The following is a 17680-nucleotide window of genomic DNA, read 5'->3' as shown; positions in this document are numbered from 1 at the left end:
TTTTCTCTGCTATATGAAAATATGGCCAGAACATATTCCTACTAGCAATACAATACTACCATCTCTGGCAAGGCACTTAACGGGGTACTCCCACCCTAGACATCTTATCTCCTATCCAAAGGATAGGGGATAAGATGTCTGATCTCGGGGGTCCCGCCGCTGGGGACCCCCGCAGAATTGCATGCGGCACCCACCTGTTTTTTTGTCTGGAAGCGCTGGAGGGTCACGACTACGGGAACGGAAGTCCTTGATCTCAGGACTCCGCCCCAGTGTAACATCACACCCGTCCACTCAATGCAAGTCTATGGGAGGGTGTGTGATAGCCATCACGCCCCCTCCCGTAGACTTGCATTGAGGGGATGGGCGTGACATCACTCGGGGCGGAGTCCTGAGATCAAGGACTTCCGTTCCCATAGTCACGACTCAGACCCTCCAGCGCTTCCAGACAAAAAACAGGTGGGTGCCGCATGCAATACTGCAGGGGTCCCCAACGACGGGACCCCCAAAATCAGACATCTTATCCCCTATCCTTTGGATAGGGGATAAAATGTCTAGGGTGGGAGTACCCCTTTAAAGGGAACCTTTCATCAGATTTTACCATCGATGGTGAAGAAATGGGGCGAGATTTATCATTGCATTTAGAGCTTTGTTTTTTCCTCTGGGTGCACAAAGCACTTTTTTGCGCCTTTTTTTGGGTATGCTTAAAGTAGCCACTAGCCTTCCCTAAGCAACCTTTAGTTTTCTCTTTACAGTGGTTGCGAATATATGTTGCGCGAATGTCGCACATAGGCATGAAAACGTTGCAAACCCCTCCAAAAAGTCGCAAACCTAATCCAGGTCAGACCTGGCTTACAAAACTGTATTTGGAGAGAACTTTTAAAAAGTCGCACAAAAAAGTTGTTTGTACAAAAAGTCGCAGAGGAGAGAAGGGATCATACAAAATTGAGTTCTGAAGTGATTTATTGTTTTTTTTTGCATATGTGCATCAAATTTATCAATCCCCCATTAGCAAAACCAAAGCTAGAAAAAAATGTCTTCCCCATGAAGTTTTAAAGGTGTCCCACTCCGGCCCATGAGAAGTCCCCTGGGAGGGATCAATCCTTTTTTAGCTCTTTCTGCTCAGAGCAGGTGGGATTACAGCCCCAGCAGATGGGACTAGAAGAGAATTTCTCTCTTCGAGGGGAATACTTACGGGCCAGTGGGGGACACCTTTCAAACTTCAGATCCTGGATAAACCCCATTCATGTCAATCTTTTCCAACAGAACCTTGCAGTGTCAGTTGTGCTCCAAACCATTCTGGGTCCATTTGGTGTAAAAAAAAAAAAAAAAAAAAAAAAAAAGAAAAAGAGCCAGAACAATGGCAATGTAAACTTAACCTAATGGAAATTAAAAGCAGTATAAACTGTTTCATTAGGTTGTTTATGGTTCCTTAAAATAATGCATTAAAATAAATCTGCTTTTAATTTACATGCCATGTATAACATTATTAATGTGTTTAGGAAATCCCCTGACTTCCAAAAGGTAATAAGGAATGCCAGTTACAAGTCTAATTATCTGGCTTCTTAATTAACTTAATTAAATTTTTTCTGCTAGTAAATGTGAAATGTAATAACAACATAAGCAGGCAATGTTTGAACTAATACTCCTACAAAGCCTATGCCGCAGCTTCTGTACAACATCTAACTGTAAAACATTGGAGAACACTATAGATCAATCTACTGTACAAAGCATTCTTCAGTCTTCTGTCACATATTACTGCAGGAAATAAAAGTGTGTAATAATACAATATATAGAACTATAACAGAGGCATAATGGTCCATTTTGTCAAATACAGTAGAAGTATAATTGGCTCTTTGGGTCACTCTCATTAAAACTAATTTTTGCTATTGCACTCCTTATGGTAAATAAAAAATATTTCTAATATAGTTTGTAAAAAAAAAAAATTTTTCTATGTTTTATTTGTGCTTTAAAAAAGCTCAAGAGCACATTTTCCCGCATCTCATCCACAGACTTTGGAACGAAGTCCAAACACAGGAAGTGCAGCCTGGAGTGCTGAGGGGTGTGTGTCCAACCAACGGCATATAGCAGTTAAGTGTGAGAGGAGCTATGATTGGATGAGGCTGGATACACACCCCTCAGCACTCCAGGCTTCACTTCCTGTGTTTGGACTTCGGTCCAAAGTCTGTGTATACGATGTGGGAAAATGTGCTCTTGAGCTTTTTTAAGCACAAATAAAACATAGAAAACTTCATTTTATTTAAACGAAGTATATTAGAAATCTTTTTTTATTTACCATAAGTAGTGCAATAGCAAAAATTAGTTTTAATGAGAGTTACCATTTAAACACGTTGATGTATAAATATTTCAATATACATATATAATGCCTTCAGATAGAATTCTGACTTTTTGAAAATTCATTATATTAATTCTTTGTGGCAAAAAAAAAAAAAAAAAGAAGAAAAATTGTGTTTCCCCATCATTCTACTCTCAATACCCATGGTGGCCTCCCATTTCTCCTGATCATCTTTGAGAGGTTTCTACTCCTTGATTGTAAATTGGTGATTGGACAATTCATTGGTCTATCTTGATGGACATATATCTTTTTTCAACCATACTAACTATGCAACTATGTAACTATCGTGTCCTCAAAGCCAAAAGGTGCTCCTTTCCTTCTGGGTCCTACCATGGGGCCAAGCAGCAAAATATACCCTAAGTGGGGGTACTTCTTAAGCCAGCATATACAGCGTAACAAATGTCGGGGAGTATTTCCTTCATTTAAAAATATATTTTTCATACATATGTCCTACAAACGATGCATTTGTGAAAAAAAGCTCATGATTTTGTAATATTCCCAGCCACACAAAGGCCTTAAAGGGGTACTCCGGTGGTCAACGTGTTTTTCCGTTCTTGACTTACCCTATTTGTTTTGTTTCATTTCTATTCTTGTTGTTTAGGCGACTCTATTTCCATTCTTTGTTGTCTTTTTATCCCCCACTTTGTTTTCCTATCTTTGCTTCTATTTCCTGTTTCCTGTTGTGCTGAAAACTACAAATCCCAGCATGCCACATGCATTGCTGGTTTGGGGTGGCTCCTTTTTTTTTTTGTTCCGCCCTTTACCCATCCTACTATTTTCCCGGGTCGGCCCCCTTATACACAGCACACTAATATAATCAGCCCTGGTTGGGATACACTGTCATACACACACAAAAGGGACTACAACTCCCAGCATGTGTCATTCAGGAGTCTTCAGTCTGTGGTATAACACCAGCATGCTGCCTCTGTCATCTCCTGGGGGTTGTAGTTCACCACACCTCTGTAGGGCATACACCAGTGTTTCCAAAACAGGGTGCCTCCATCCAAAAGCTGTCCGGGCATGCTGGGAGTTGTAGTTTTGATACAGCTGAAGACACCCTGGTTGGGAAACAACCAATTTGTTTGTAATATACTGAATAGGCAAGGCCAGTGTTTCCAAATCAGTGTGCCTCCGGCTGTTGCAAAACTACAACTCCCAGCATGCCAAAAGGCTCTCAGGTCATGCTGGGAGTTGTAGTTGTACAACAGCTGGAGGCACACTGGATTGGAAACACTGGTGTAACATGATGTGTATGCTGAATAGGCTAGGACAGTGTTTCCCAACCAGTGTGCCTCCAGCTGTTGCAAAACTACAACTCCCAGCATGTTCAAAGTCTGTCCAGGATTCTGGTAGTTGTAGTTTCGCAACAGCTGGAGGCAGACTGGTTTGTAAACACTAGCATACACACACACACAACAGGGACTACAACTCCCAGCATGTGTCATTCAGGAGCCCCCCCCCCCCCTCCTGCACACATAGAAATCATCCCCAGTGCGAGATTTATTCCCCTGCAGTCTATACATCCCCAGCCCATGCACTTTGTTATCCTCCCCTTCAGACAGCACTCTTATCTTCTCTCTCTTCTTTCAGTGCAGACCTGTGTCCTCAGAAGTATGTCCTCTCTCTCCCTCTGCTCTGGCTTCTTGCTCTCATGTACACCTGCGTCCTCCAGGAGGGGGAGATGAGTGGGCGTGGCTTCTTGCTCTCATGTACACCTGCGTCCTCCAGGAGGGGGAGAAGAGGGGGCGTGACTTCTTGCTCTCATGTACACCTGCGTCCTCCAGGAGGGGGAGATGAGGGGGCGGGGCTTCTTGCTCTCATGTACACCTGCGTCCTCCAGGAGGGGGAGAAGAGGGGGTGTGACTTCTTGCTCTCATGTACACCTGCGTCCTCCAGGTGGTGGAGATGATTGGGCGTGGCTTATCTCTCTCATGCAGTTCTGAAAGAACAGAGAAAAAAAAAAGCTCTGACATGTTGTCCACAGCCTAATCCTAACTTGTGGACAACAGTCAGAGATCCAACACAGAACTACAGAACTTCCTGGCCCACAAACAGGTAAGAAAAAAAAGACACATGCTACACAAACATATAATACATGTCAATTGCAAAAAACATGAACATTAAAAGAAGATGCAATATAGCCAAAAATCTTAACCACCGGAGTACCCTTTAAAAGAGGTAATTTTTGGGGGTGCAGTATCGCTCTCTCGCTGTTTCCACACCTTTGCAGAAATGGAGTGGGGCCTATATTCAACCTAAGATGATGTGGTGAAAGATAAAGGGCCTATCCGAGTCCAACCATGTGGCCAAGCAACAAACTATGGAGGAATTCATTATCATGGGTCAAGTAGCATAATACATTTTCTTAATTTCAAAAGCATGGTATATAAAAAAAATATGTCCAATGAATGATGCATTTATGAAAAAAAAGTGTATTTCTAAGATACATAATGCATAGAAAAAAAAGTAGACATATGAAAATATGCATTTCATAACCTACTAGCACATTATGTATCATATTATATGTGACACATCACAGTTAAAATAAGAAAAAAAACTTCTTCCGTTTTTGCATTTTAAATAAATGTTATTTATATTGGCCTACTTTCTCTATGTTTATATAGCACAACATGTAACAAGAGAATGTCCGAATTTCTCGTATTTGCAAAACATTTGCAGAGTTATTCTCTGATTATTTACAGCCCTAACATGGGTCATGGGAGGAAGTACCTATAGGAGGAATCTTGCCAAGGGTGGGGAAATACCTCTATGGGGCACTAACCTAATGGGGCAAACTATCTGCAGTGGCTAGCCTCGCTAATGTAGCAATTACCATCAAGGATTACCTGAGAAATGTTGGAAACTACTATATTTACATGGGCACCTGTCAATTCAATAAGAAAAACTGTCTTCCTATCTACCAAATAGTGGACCTACCTACTTGGTTCCCTCAGTCATATTTCTTTACGTGGTGATGTGTCTTGCATTTATAGATGTATAAGTTTTTTTTTTTTACAGTACAAGCTTGATTCATCGTCTTGGGGGAAATGTTTTAAAAATTCCAGAAAAAAAGACTTAAAATGTCTTTTACTGATTTTTGGGACTTCAGTCTTGTCTTCAGGACTGTTAAGACTTCTCTGTGTCCTGTGAGAAAACCCAGGGGTCGGTTCACGTTACAGCTTTTTCAATGCATCACACTGTTTCAGTGCTGCGTCACAATGTTACAGACACTTGTGCTCCAATAATAAGCTCACAGGAAAAACCAAAGTTGGCTTGAAAACACACAACTAAAACCAAACCAACATTAAAGTGATCCCTCAACTTACAATGGCCTCAACATACAATAGTTTCAACATACAATGGTCTTTTCTGGACCATTGTAACTTGAAACCAGATTCAACATACAATGTTACTAACAGTCCAGACCTGAAAAACATGTCAATGGCTGGAAGAACTGACCAATCAGAATGGGCATTTCACTGGTAAAACACCTGTATTACTGAAGTGCTTGCACTGACTGGATGTCTGGTAACACCTCCCTACAGTACAGGATGGTACTACATGTTCTGTACTACTCTTTACCTATGCCAGGGTTAGCTGCTCCTTTGGACACCAAGTAAGGGTGGCTCCATTTTTCTCTTTTAGGACATTGTGTACTGTACAGGACTCTGAAGAAGCTCCTGTCCTCTACATAGACAGTGATTTACAGCTTCCAGCAGCTTTTTCTTACTTTTATATGTAAGGACTTGATTTATTTATATTAGTTATCTACTTATTTTTCTTTATTCCTCACTTTTTCCTATTTTTGGATGAACTTTTGTGGCTTCAGAACCAATTACCAGGTTTCCATAGAGTTATGGTGTCAACATACAATGCTTTCTACAATGGTCGTCCTGGAACCAATTAATATTGTGACTTGAAGGACAAATACAAACCAAGTAAATCCAGCTCCCCCCCCCCCCCCCCCCCTTAGTACGGCTTCCACGTCACAGATCTACTAGGACAATGCTGAAGATAAGATAGAAGATAAAAAAAATATCCAGCGCGGTAGCTCGAATGCAGTATTTCAGTGCAACAACACACATGGACCAGGACAGCAGAGACACGTTTTGATCATCTAAGCAATCTTAATCATACTGACACAGAGGATTGCCTATATGGGGGAGGAAATCCTTACCACAGGTGCAATTACTTGCCATAATGGCAGGTAACAGACACTCTCGCACATCGGGCGAACTCCATTACAAAGATATGTGCAATTAAAAAATTAAAAATACCATAAAGTAACATAACATATATAGAAAAAACACAATACTCAGTAGACACTAACAGAGTATTTACACCATTCTATCGTGGAAGCGAAAACCAGCATAAGTATAAAAGTATATAATCAAATGTATTGAAATATACATAATATACTTAATATAGTACACATATTATACTTTATATGGTCCCAAAAAACAAGATTGTGTAATGAGACCCTAAAGAGTGATTAAAGAAAAAACACTCATTCTAAATCATTCGAATGGAGAGGGAAAGGGGGTGAAATATATACCATACATAACTATATGACAAGTAAGATGCGGATAACCATAGACATAAGTACAAATATATTTATATTTATACATGCCACCAGTAAAGCATTAAAGAAAAATAACAATAATAATAACAACACGGGGCATTTCGGACTATGTGGCTCAATAGTGCAGTATAACATCCTGCCTCTTGTTTAATCCTATTGGATATCTACTATCGATATCAGGGTATTGACGGGGTAGGAGCCCCAGTGAGAGGCGGTAACCATAGACAGAAGCTCGTAGATAGGGAGGTTTATTGGATTATGCCGCTAGTCTAATCTATATATCTCTAGGCAGTTTCTCTAGAAGCAACCGGGACACAGGATACCTCACAGACTTGCTGGGACTTGTAGTATTGAGGATATCTATGCAGACCACTGTGGTACTGACATTATTCTTGAGTTGAGTAGTAGTCACTAGAATTGTAGATAGAGCTTGATAACTCACATTTTGAAGTTGCTGCAGGTTCTTTGGGCTTTGGCCTAGATGACATGAATTTAGATAGTACAAGTATTGTACTTGGCTAAAATCCAGGAGATAAGAGAGCGAGTTTAGAGACTACAGTCCCCCATTATACTAAGGAGGCTGGACTAAAGCCCATTGGTTGCAAAGCCTGTGGGTCCTGTACCCAAGGAACTTTGGGTATGTCACTAACACTCCTGTACACATTTGTAAAAAACTTTATACATATTGACAATGCATGCACAATATATACAATGCATTTATACGAAACAATAGAAGGTAAGCAAAGGGGTTAACCCTGCAGGAGAGCCCTATGGACTGCAGGGACTCTTCCTGATGTGACTTAGGGAGGGTACAGGACCATGTCCTGTCCCGGGACACCACAAATCCCCTTATTTAATAAAAGTCATGATCGACGTCTGTCCCCTTAGGGAGAGGAACGAAATGGCCATAGGGCCGAATGGGGCTGAAGCATTTCTTCACAATGTCCAATTTCAGGCTTAAGAACAATAAAAAGATGAAAAAAAAATGTAGAGTCTCTGTACATATGAATAATGTCAATACATGCTCTGGAACTTGTTATAAACAGGATGATAAGGAATAGACTTTTTTCTTAAGACTCACTAAATATTAACATTCCTCAATAACATGACCATTATGTTATGTTTTATCTCAATACCTTTAGTATAGGCATATTTATTTTATTTGATTTAATCATGCATCTCTAATGACTATACATGAATTATGAATAGCTATCACATCCGACTTTAGCTGCCCCCCTGAGGAAGGCAACAAAACAGCAGCTGTTGGGGTAGTGGAGTGAAGCAGTTCCCAGTCAATGTGGGTGAGAAGGATTTTTGCACTTTATATACATGTGCACTTTAGGTTATGTAGTACTGTGGCAGGGTAAATACCTGACTGAGATGTTCAGGTGCGAGTTCTGACAATTCAGGGACTCTCACACAGTATTCATTTATTACTTTGCATATGACACTTTTTTGTATTCTATTAAGATACAATAACATTATGTGTATGGAGTGCATATTGTTACAACAGTACTGAACCTCACACTTCAATTGTATTTATTGGTAGATCCTGTCTGTAATAGCTCAATGTTATTTTAATATATTTAATAAAATTGCATTTTAAATTCACTTATCTAAGTGTAAGCTCTACATTTTTTCAGTGTATAACTTTTATACTTATGCTGGTTTTCGCTTCCACGATAGAATGGTGTACACACTCTGTTAGTGTCAACTCATGTTTTTTCTATATGTGTTATACTACTTTATGGTATTTTTTATTATACTATTGTGGTGTGAACATTTTTTGTTGAATTGCACATATCTTTGTAATGGAGTTTGCCCGTTATGGGAGAGTGTCTCTTACCTGCCATTATGGCAATTCATTGCGCCTGTGGTAAGGATTTCCTCCCCCATATAGGCAATCCAATTTTGTGACTCTGTCAGTATGATTAAGATCGCTTAGAAGATCGAAACGCGTCACTGCTGTCCTGGTCCATGTGTGTTACTGCACTGAAATACTCCTGCATTCGAGCTACCGCGCTGAATATTTGTTTATCTTTTTGAGGGACCACTGTATTAATACACTCCCCCAACTGTGGTAACTTTTGACAAAAAAAAAACCTAAAACCACAGCGATCTGCAAGTTAAGTTTGGCATGTTGTTTGCATCATTGCTAGTATAAACGGGTTCATAGGACTTTCATAGGTCATTAGGTCATACATGGTCAATAAAATCCCTGTAGAAAAAACACAAGGGTCCATCAAGTTCAACCTATAACCCTACTGAGTTCATCCAAAGATGTAGAGACAAAAAAACTTTAATGAGGCAGATGCCAGTCTCCCCATGCTAGGAAAATTATGTGGTAATAATGTAACTAAATAAAAAAGGAGCACGGTGTGGTCCCCCCATTTATTCGTCATTGATGTCAAATAAGACAAATGCATTTTCTTCCTTCAACTTCCTTCATCTACTGTATTCTCCATTGTGGGTCGCACCAGTTCTTTGCTCTTTTTTGGTGATCCTGACAGCTTCTTTATGGCACCTGGAGGCAACGTAATTCTTCTGAAAAACAGCACTATAAATATATATATATATATATATATATATATATATATACCGTATATATATAGATTTCACAACTCTTACAACAACACATTTTAATGAAATGTACAGCAACAAAACACTAATGTATTTTTATCTTGTGAGAAGTCTATAGTTAGTGTAGGTAAATTTAGCAGGTGACATAGAGTGTGGTCCTCCCTCAACCTACTGAAAAAAAGGCTACAGTACATGCTATGATAATCCCTATTGAATGGAATAGAATTGTTTCCTATATGTAAATTTACAATGAAACAGAGTAATGCATGTTGGGTAATCAGATTACATTGAATTACATGTTAATTAAATGTAAGAAAATGCAATAACTTAAATAAGTGCAACACTTTACACCCACAGACCACAGATATTGATCATTGAATGGTCATTAATTAAAAAAGAAAAAAGAAAAAAAAACCTTCATTTTGAAAACATTGCCTTCCCATTCTGGCTGGTTTTTATTGCATATAAACATTGAGGCTGCAGCTCTGAATATACATGAACCCTGTCACTATATATAATGTATGGAGCACAGCTTTGAACATATTCTGTTGGATTAATGTGCCACCCAAGCATCTCCATGTGCACCTGCTTTGGTCCTTGTGGTTGGAGCTGGAAATATTACCATTTGTAGTACTCTTGAATGTGGCTGCTATGCTGGTGTTTTAGGTTAACTAATTAATCATGTGTATACCATGTCTTTTTGGCTACAGAATAATGCCACACCATGTTACTGCAAAGGCTTTGGTACTTCCCTGACAAGCAGAGAAAAAGCTATTTCTACTGTCTGTCCTGCAGTTAGCAGAGGATCACCATGCTAGCACATGGCTGTGAGCATGTATGTCCAGCATGTATGCAGGTGGACGTGCACATAGCTATAAATGTTTACCACTAGGTGGTAGGGATGGGCCGATTATCGGTTTGACCGATATTATCGGCCGATAATCACGATTTTGGACATTATCGGTATCGGCAATTACCTTGCCGATATGCTGATAATGCCCCGCCCCCCCGGCCAGAGACGACCATCGCCGCCGCTGCCCCATTGCCTCCCCCCATCCTCTGCCCACATACCGCTGCCACTGCCCCATTGCCTCCCCCCATCCTCTGCCCACATGCCTCTGCCCCATTGCCTCCCCACATCCTCTGCCCACATATTGCCGCACCCCCTCCATCCTCTGCCCCCATACCGCCGCCGTCCCATCACCTCCCCCCATCCTCTGCCCACATACCGTTGCCGCCCCATCGCTTCCCCCCATCCTCTGCCCACATACCGCCGCTGCCCCATCGCCTCCCCCCATCCCCGGTGTTATAATTACCTGTTCCGCGATCCTTCTGGCTCCTGCGCTGTTGCTGTGCGCAGCGCAATGACGAGTGATGTCCCCAACGCGACGTCACCGTCAGTCCGCACAGTAACAGCGCAGGACGCCGACGGAGCCAGAAGGATCGCGGACCCCCAGGAACAGGTAATTATAACACCGGGGATGGGGGGAGGCGATGGGGCGGCTGCGGTATGTGGGCAGAGGATGGGGGGGGAGGCGATGGGGCAACTGTGGTGGTTAGACTCAGGACCCCAGGACAGGCTGGGGGAGAGAAGTGGACAGCGGCGGCGATCTCTGGCACCGCAAAAGCCGCTGTAGTTCATTGATTTAAAGCGCCCGCTTTAAACAATTGATCTGCAACGGCTTCTGGCCCGCCAGTGGGGGTTGAAATAGCCGATAACTTATACTGGAATATCGGTATAAGTTATCGACTATCGGCCTGAAAGGTGACAGATTATCGGTATCGGCCCTAAAAAATCGATATCGGTCGATCCCTACTAGGTGGATTGTTTTTAACAGCATGTAAATGGCCATGTTCATTTCTTTATGATCAATACAATAAATGTGATATTTAACCCTTTAAAGTGGTTTTTCACCATAAGTTGATTTTAGTAAATACCTGCCAGGCAGTAATGGACATGCTTAGGAAGGATCTGTGTTTGTCTTGAGGCTAAATGGCTATGTTGTGAGATTACCATAATACCATGGCTAGCTTTTTGTGAACTGGCTATTTCCTTTTGGCATTAATTCCCTTAAAGAGTACCTGTCATGAAACCATATTTTCTAAGCTAATTAAGATTATATTCCCTAACTACTCCTAACACCCCTCCTGCCCTTAAAATGTTTTCAGAGTTTTAAAAAGCTCTGTATCATACCTTACTCACATTGTGTGAGCTCCTGGCAGGAGAAAGTGGGCATCCCCCAGCAGGTGTGGCGTCACTGAAGCCTGCAAGAGCTGTGCCTCGCCATGCACTAAAATTCCTGAGTTTGGACTTCTGCAAGTCCAGGTAGAGACCAAACTAACGGTTTGACTTGTGCAGGGAACAGAACAGAGCCAGAGCCTGTTTTTTCAATCCCATTAAAAACATGGAAAGGTTGAGAATTTTAACAGCAAGTAAATACCAATGTGTCTTATAATAACATAATGAACAATATTAAAAGTTTGGTTTGGTGACAGGTACTCTTTAACCCCGTTTTTCCTCCTTACCTTTTAGAAATCATAACCCTTTCAATTTTGCACCTAAAAATCCTTATGATGGCTTATTATTTGCACCACCAATTCTACTTTGTAATGCCATCAGTCATTTTACCCAAAAATCTACGGGGAAACAAAAAAAAAAATCATTGTGCGACAAAATTGAAGAAAAAAATGCAATTTTGTAACTTTTGGGGGCTTCCGTTATCCCCACATACATGTGGTATGAGGACTCATTTTTTGCGCCGTGATCTGAAGTTTTTATCAGTATCCTTTTTGTTTTGATCAGACTTTTTGATCGCTTTCTATGGTATAAAAAGTGACCAAAAATACGCTATTTTGGATTCTGGAATTTTTTTGCATGTACGCCATTGACGGTTTGGCTAAATTAACAATATATTTTTATAGTTCAGGCATTTACACATGCGGCGATACCACATATGTTTATTTACACACTTTATATATATTTTTTAATGGGAAATTGGGGGTGATTCTAAATTTTATTAGGGGAGGGGTTAAATCATCTTTATTAACTTTTTTTTCACTTTTTTTCCTCATAGGGGACTATAACATGCATTACACTGATCTCTTACACTGTTCAATGATATGCCATTGCATAGCATTGATCAGTGTTATCGCCACTTGACTGCTCCTGCCTGGATCTCAGGCAAGGTGCAGTCATTCGGTGATCGGACGCAGGTAAGGGACCCTCCTCGTGCATCCTAGCTGATTGGGACACCTCACTTCCAGCGCAGTGGTCTCAATCAGCCTGACTGAGCTGATGGGAAGCTTTCACTTTTACTTTAGACACGGCGATCAACATTGATTGCCGCGTCTAAAGAGTTAATGCCGGACATCTGCCTGAACGGCGATGTCCGACAGTAGTCACGGGTCTTGGCTGCTGTTAGCAGCCAGGACTTTGCGGGTATGATGCGAGCTCAGCTCCTTAGCTCACTTCATAACCCTGCCGTGCTGCAGCGCCGTTTATAAACGTTATAAACACTTTACGGCAAGGAGTTAAACTACAAGTCCCAGGATCTCTTGTTTGTAAGTGTGAGGTAAATTTTCTCCCTCCCACACATCAGCCACCCCACCCATTGAAACAGTGTTATCTAACTGGGGTGCCTCCATCTGTTGCAAAACTACAATTCACTGCAGAATAATCGCCCTTCCACCCAGCCGTCACCCCAGGCATTGAAGCACAGACAGGCTCCCTCTGAACACTGATGTAATGTCACAGGCTATATTGCAATCTGGGAAAACCTGAGATGACAATCATTTTGTATGCTGTTAAAAATAAGCATTGGAACAAAGGTCACAGAAGAATTGTGAGACCACCATAAAATACAGGTACACACTATATTGTGAACTACACTAAACTTTACAGTCCCTGTAGCATAGTCAAATACAAAAAAAAAAAAAAAGGATGAAGCCTATTTTGACCTTAAGGAGCAGGCCAATTTTCATTTTAGCTTTTTCCTCCTCCCCTTCTGAAAACCAATTGTACTTTGTATTGACATCAATCATTTCATAACAAAATCTGCAGCAAAACAAATATATATATATATATATATATATATATATATATATATATATTTATATATTTGTGGGGTAAAATTGAAAAAAAAAATCTAATTCTAATTGTCTATATTTATATAAAGTGTACTTATCTTGTTGTTAGTGTTGCAGGACCTGCGGGTCACGTGATGCGTCGCAGAACTCTATGGTTTTTTCTCAAGGACCTTTGGAGGTAGTCAGGTGATCACCCATCATGCTTTGTAACGGTGAGTGACAGCTGACATGGACCAATCCAAAACGGCCCTGCCCCTGCCCATATAAGGGAGCGACGGCCATTAATCTCTCTCTTTCCCCGTGGGCTGCTGATGAGGACGGATCTGCGCAGCTGTCATTGGCAACCACTAAGCCAAAGCCTTGCGGCAACGGCCATCATTCCAAAACTGTGAGTTACTTCAATTCCTTATTACTCTGCAAGATCACTGGACCTAAACAGACCCCTAAATCCAGTGGATCTCTGCAAAACCTAATTCTACTAATCTCAGGATAACTTATCGGTCCTAAGCAACTGTCAGTCACTGCCGTGCTGAAAATAGACTCTGTTACTAAAACTGTTACCGTTACTGAATGTGCCGCAATTCATCAGTAAAGTTCCTGCAAGTTCAAGTTCAGCACTGCCATGGACAATCATTTATTTCTGCACGCACCTATCGTTTCTGTGAAGGGTAGCGATAGGCCTAGCAACTACCTCAGCGTATTAACCCACACCCTGGCGTCACAAGTGACAAAGGTTAAATTAACCCCTCATATTCCAACACAGCAACACCCCAACTACACTATACCCCCAAGGGCTTCCACATTTAATTTTTATTTCATAATTTTTTTTTCAAAATGGGAAAAGGGGGGTGATTCACACTTTTATTAGGGAAGGGGTTAATTCACTTTCGAAAACTTTTTTTTTTGTCCCCAGAGGTGGCTATAACATGCAATTTTTTGATTGCATAAAATGTTCATAGCATTGATCAGTGTTATCTGTGCTCTGCTGCTCCAGCCTGCAATGGCTCTCCTGCAGGTAAGGGCTCTGTTAACCGCGCACTTTACACACCGCATTTAACTTTGATTGCGGTTTCTAATGGGTTAATGCAGGGCATTGGCCTGATTGCCAATGCCTGGCATTAACTGTGGGTCCTGGCTGCTCATTGCAACAGGGACCCACCAGGTAAGAAGCATGGTCAGCTCGTGCTCAAGCTTCAAACTCAATTAACAGGTATGTCCGCGGTCCTTAAGTGCCAGGACGCAAGGGCATACCTGTACGCCCTTCATCTTTGAGGGGTTATGAACATGCACCATAAATGTATGGCACTACAACAAGTAACTTTGCACACAGCGCCGTACATTTACGGTGTGGCTATGAAGCAAGTGCAGGAGCCGCACTCGCTGCATAGGAGGTGAGCTCCAGCTGCTTTCAGCAGCCGAGGCTCCACCAATTATGGTGGATGCCACTATTAACCCTATAGATACCGTCCGTGATCAATGCTGGTCATGGAATCTGTAATGAAACTGGAAGTTCAGGTGGGAATATAACACCACCTCTGTGCAATTGCAAGGGTCCTATAAGAGCAAATAGATGCTGGAGGTCTCCTCATCTCCCTCAGGCATGCAGGATGGCTGAGCATCTTGTGCAGCACAGGCTATTATTAGTAAATAATATAGAGGTTTTTGTGTATGCCTGTTTACTTGTTTTAGCCTGGGATAGGCTCTACGTTGGATTGCAGTAGTGACACTGAAGTGATTCTGTAGTTTTATGTCATTTAATCTGTCTGCTAATGCTGAAGTTTACCCAGGGGAACTCATTAGATTCATATGTGAGTTGAGGTCAGTTCACACTGTGCAATTTTGATGTGTTTTCTTATTCAGAGTAAGTGTTTTAGAGATATATACCCATCAGGTGAAAGTGATTTGACCTATATCCACAATTGAGGCATTTTATGAAGATTTGAAGTCTTTCATATTTCACACATTTGTACTCCAGTTTGGCTGTTCCACAATTGTGGTAACAAGTACACTTTTTACCGAAATTTGTGCAATTGTGGTAAAATATCACCATTTTGCCAAAACATTGGGAAAGTCATGGCAAAAAGAGAAAACATAACTACTATAGATGCTGAACCCATAGAAATAGCAGCAGCATTATACAGATCTGAAAGGGGAGGGGTCTGTGAGATGATGATGTAATTCTGTAGTTCATAAGAAGTCAGTTGACCCAGGACTGACTTCCTCTGAAAGATTAAAGGGGTACTCGGCCTCTAGACATCTTATCCCCTATCCTTTAGATAGGGGATAAGATGTCTGATCACGGGGGTCCCTTCGCTGGGGACCCCCGCAGTCTCCCTGCTGACATCACGGTCATGCCCTTCAATGCAAGTCTATGGGAGGAGCCGTGACGTCACAAGAGGGGCATGGTAGTGATGTTACAAGCCTCTGTCCCGCATCACCAGTCATCTGGCATGGAGTGAAGTTCGCTCTGTGCACCGGATGTCTGGGATGCCGCAGCCGAGATAGCTGGGGCTCCCCAGTGGCGGGACTCCCGTGATCAGACATCTTATACTCCCTATCCTTTGAATAGGGAATAAGATGTCTGGGGGCGGAGTAACCCTTTAAGCAATGTGATATTCTGTGGGTCAGACAGGTGATCACTTGACCAAGTTTCAGTAATGAAACACTTGGATGCAGTTATGCTAAATTAAAACAATTGGTGCTATATGACTAGTGCTGTGAAACTAAGAGTATTTCTTTAATGTTGGGATAACCCTTTAATGACTGGTGAAATTACTAAGTCTAGAAGTTCACCCAAAAACTGCTTTCTATAATAGTTCCTTAGGGCAGGGTCACACAGGGGGAAATGCGCTGTGGAAGTGCCGAGTAGCTCTTTGTGTCCGCTTGTAGTGGCGGATTTCCGCTGTAAAAATCCACCGATATGAGCGGACACACAGAGCTACACAGCTGGTAGCTTGCTCTGCAGTCCCTCTCTGACTACCATCGGTGTATCCGCAGTGTGAAATACGCTGCAGATTCGCCCCGTGTGACCCTTCCCTTAGAATGCCCAGATATACTGTGTCTAGCGATAGCCCTTGTGATGGCAATACATTAGCGTAGTCCAGAGAACCAGTGATAAACGTCAGGTCTGCCGCTCTTAGTATTGGCATACAGAATACATTTCTTATTCAATTACAGGCAGCAGCTCAGCAATGCCCAGAATACTTGGGCTCTTATCCTGACAACCGATACTGTTATTAATATAGTCATGCAGGTGGTGCTGAGCTTAAATACACTTTTCTCTTTTTTTCCTCATAAATCAGTTTTCATTAGTTGCCATGACAACCTGTGAAAATTCCTGTTAAGGGAAATGAAATAGGAGAAAATAAGTAGACATTACAGCGTGGAATCGCATGCGGCGAGCAGCTGAACTGATAAGCCCTCAGCCTGACTTTCCCGTTCTGCTTCACGTAATTGGTTGAGTTGCTTGGACTTAACCTGTGGAGGATTTAAGACTGTAACTTGTGATCTGGGATAACTTCAAGTCTGCGCTCCGAAGAGTTCCGCTCCAACAATGTACAGAAGATTATGGTAAGTTATTACGTGCAAGAATTCTTAATTCGTGTTAGGTTATGCAGTTCAATCTGAAATATCGTATTCTATAGGGTTAGCCTAGTCCTCTACAGATGCTGACTTTATAGTTTAACACTTTGCCAATGTATTCTATGTGTTCTCTGGGTTAGGATGAGACAGCAGATTTATCAGCTGGTTATAGAGGTACAAAACTCCATAAGCCTGGGTTATCACACATCGTTTGTTTTATTGTTTGTGTTTTGAAAATGCAGCAAAAAAATCTGCTCCCTACTTTTGTACTCCCAAGATGCAATTTTTTGAGGTGTCCTCCCCCCCCACTCCAAAAATAGTGGGCTTTAGTATTGGTGTATAGGTAGGTTTTCTTTTGCATATTATACTCATTAATTATTTAGCATTACAAGCTATATGATTCAATCATGTGACTTCTCATTTGACTAAATAATTTTTATTGAAGAATTGAGAAAAAAAAATCACCAGGAAAAACAGTTTTTTCTTTTTTTAATAAA

The 17680-nt window shown here is 41.5% G+C and overlaps 1 protein-coding gene across 3 annotated transcripts in view; it reads left to right on the top strand.

The window, feature by feature from the left end:
- RAP1GAP2 (RAP1 GTPase activating protein 2) overlaps nt 1–17680 on the top strand; it is an 882491-nt gene that overhangs the window by 237039 nt on the left and 627772 nt on the right. Inside the window, exon 1 of one of the 3 annotated variants that reach the window (XM_056558446.1) lies at nt 17017–17171. The exons of the other annotated variants lie outside the window; for them this stretch is intronic. Coding sequence (XP_056414421.1) covers nt 17155–17171 — 17 coding nt within the window. The 5' untranslated portion in view covers nt 17017–17154. Of the gene's footprint in view, nt 1–17016; nt 17172–17680 lie in introns of those variants that run through there. 3 annotated transcript variants of the gene reach the window in all.

This window comes from Hyla sarda, chromosome 2 (genome assembly GCF_029499605.1).
Source record: "Hyla sarda isolate aHylSar1 chromosome 2, aHylSar1.hap1, whole genome shotgun sequence".
In the NCBI taxonomy this organism is placed as follows: domain Eukaryota; kingdom Metazoa; phylum Chordata; class Amphibia; order Anura; family Hylidae; genus Hyla; species Hyla sarda.
The sequence above is the reverse complement of the archived record's forward strand: the minus strand, read 5'-3'. Positions and strand labels throughout refer to the sequence as shown.